Genomic DNA, 1,804 nt, shown 5'->3' with positions numbered 1-1,804 from the left:
TCTCTCTTCTCTCCCCCTCTCTCATTTTTCATCTTTCTTTCTCTCTCTCTCTCTCTCTCCCATCTTTCATTTTTCTCTCTCACTCATCTTTCATCTTTTTCTCCCATCTTTCATTTTTCTCTCTCTTTCTCTCTCACTCATCTTTCATCTCTCTTCTCTCTCCCTCTCTCATTTTTCATCTTTCTCTCTCTCTCTCCCATCTTTCATTTTTCTCTCTCACTCATCTTTCATCTTTTTCTCCCATCTTTCTTTCTCTCTCTCTCTCTCACTCATCTTTCATCTCTCTCTCCCATCTTTCATTTTTCTCTCATCTTTCATCTCTCTTTCTCTTTTCCCCAGATATTGCCATTGGTGCCCCCTATGAAAATAAGCTAGAAGGAGCTATTTATATCTACAATACAAATAAAGAAGGACTTCCTTCTACATACTCCCAGAAAATAACTGGTAAAGATGCTGCTATGGGAAAAGACATGAAAGGATTTGGAATCTCAATTTCTGATTCTGTTGATGTGAATAAAGACAATTGTCCTGGTATGAAATATCTCTCTTTAATTTTGTTTTTATGTGTGATAGTATTTTTATTTTAATTACCACATATCAAAATACTAGTTATCAATTGCTACACCCTGTTGCATGCCATTACACTAAGTATGCGGGGCCATTTTGAACAATTCTCACTGTTATTCTTGTTGGGTCCCAGGTAAGCTCTGACTAAAAACAGGCCTGTAATCAAAGGCCTCCCAGCCATGATCATCTTATCTTTCTTCCATACATAGTGTATCTATAATTAAATTGTTTAATGCAGTGTTACCCACATTTTTCTCCCAGGCCCCACTGTAACTTTCCAGAAAAATGTATGCCCCACTGGTGGTTGGAAAAAACCAACTTTATTTTTAATATTTCATAATTATATACTTTCCTTAAAGAAATATTCACATTAGGACATTAGAATAGCTTTATGCTGTAGCAAACAGTCTTCACATAGTATGCTTGGCTGGAGGGATTGGTTTGGTTACGCTCAGTGTTATATGTTTACTGTGAAAAAAAGATTTTCATAATTCTATGTCGCATTAAAAAAAAGAAAAGAATTTTTGGATCCCAGGCCCCACCAGTGGGGTGTATGCCTCATATTAGGAATCACTGATCTAATATAGCTCTCCCATGCCAAAATAGTAGAATGTCATTTGAGGGAGATTTGGTTGCTGTTTCTAGCAGACTTAGTAATTACATAAATGCTCCTTTGTTGGTTAATCACTGGTTTTATAGCAACTATATTTGGTTGGTTTGAATGTTGAACGATTTTTTAAAACCCTTTTGATACCAACCCACCTGACACCAAGCCTGGTTCTATAATACAAACTCCCTGTTTTAAAGGGATTTTAATTAAAACCTTCCACCAAAATTTCATGTTAATTTATGATCCAAACACCAGCTTAATAATGGTAAAGTTATTTTACTAAATTCTTCATTTTTTTTTTTTTTCTAAATTAATTCAGTCAGAAGCAGTGTTATTTCATCAGAAATATGGTAACATATGGGTTCAGCAGACTTGTATCCAAAGGCGTCCCAGCCATGACATCTAGCAATTTTTAATATTATTTTTGATCGATGTCAGACCACCTGACTGGCTCCCATGCCAGTGGCACATAAAAAGCACCATCCATACATAGCCAATGCCAGTACCCTCTGACTGACTCCCATGCCAGTGGCACGTAAAAAGTACTGCCCGAACATGATCGATGCCAGAACCCCCTGACTGGCTCCTGTGTCAGTGGCACGTAAAAAGCACTATCTGAACGTGGCT

The 1,804-nt window shown here is 37.1% G+C and overlaps 1 protein-coding gene across 1 annotated transcript in view; it reads left to right on the top strand.

Moving 5' to 3' along the window:
• LOC106883988 (integrin alpha-6) overlaps nt 1-1,804 on the top strand; it is a 188,437-nt gene that overhangs the window by 157,912 nt on the left and 28,721 nt on the right. The window contains exon 11 of the mRNA XM_014935149.2: nt 340-531. Within this exon, the coding sequence (XP_014790635.1) occupies nt 340-531 (192 nt within the window). The remainder of the gene's footprint in view (nt 1-339; nt 532-1,804) is intronic.

Source organism: Octopus bimaculoides, chromosome 10, assembly GCF_001194135.2.
Source record: "Octopus bimaculoides isolate UCB-OBI-ISO-001 chromosome 10, ASM119413v2, whole genome shotgun sequence".
NCBI lineage: Eukaryota > Metazoa > Mollusca > Cephalopoda > Octopoda > Octopodidae > Octopus > Octopus bimaculoides.
Note: the sequence above shows the minus strand (reverse complement) of the source record. Positions and strands in the feature narration are given on the sequence as shown.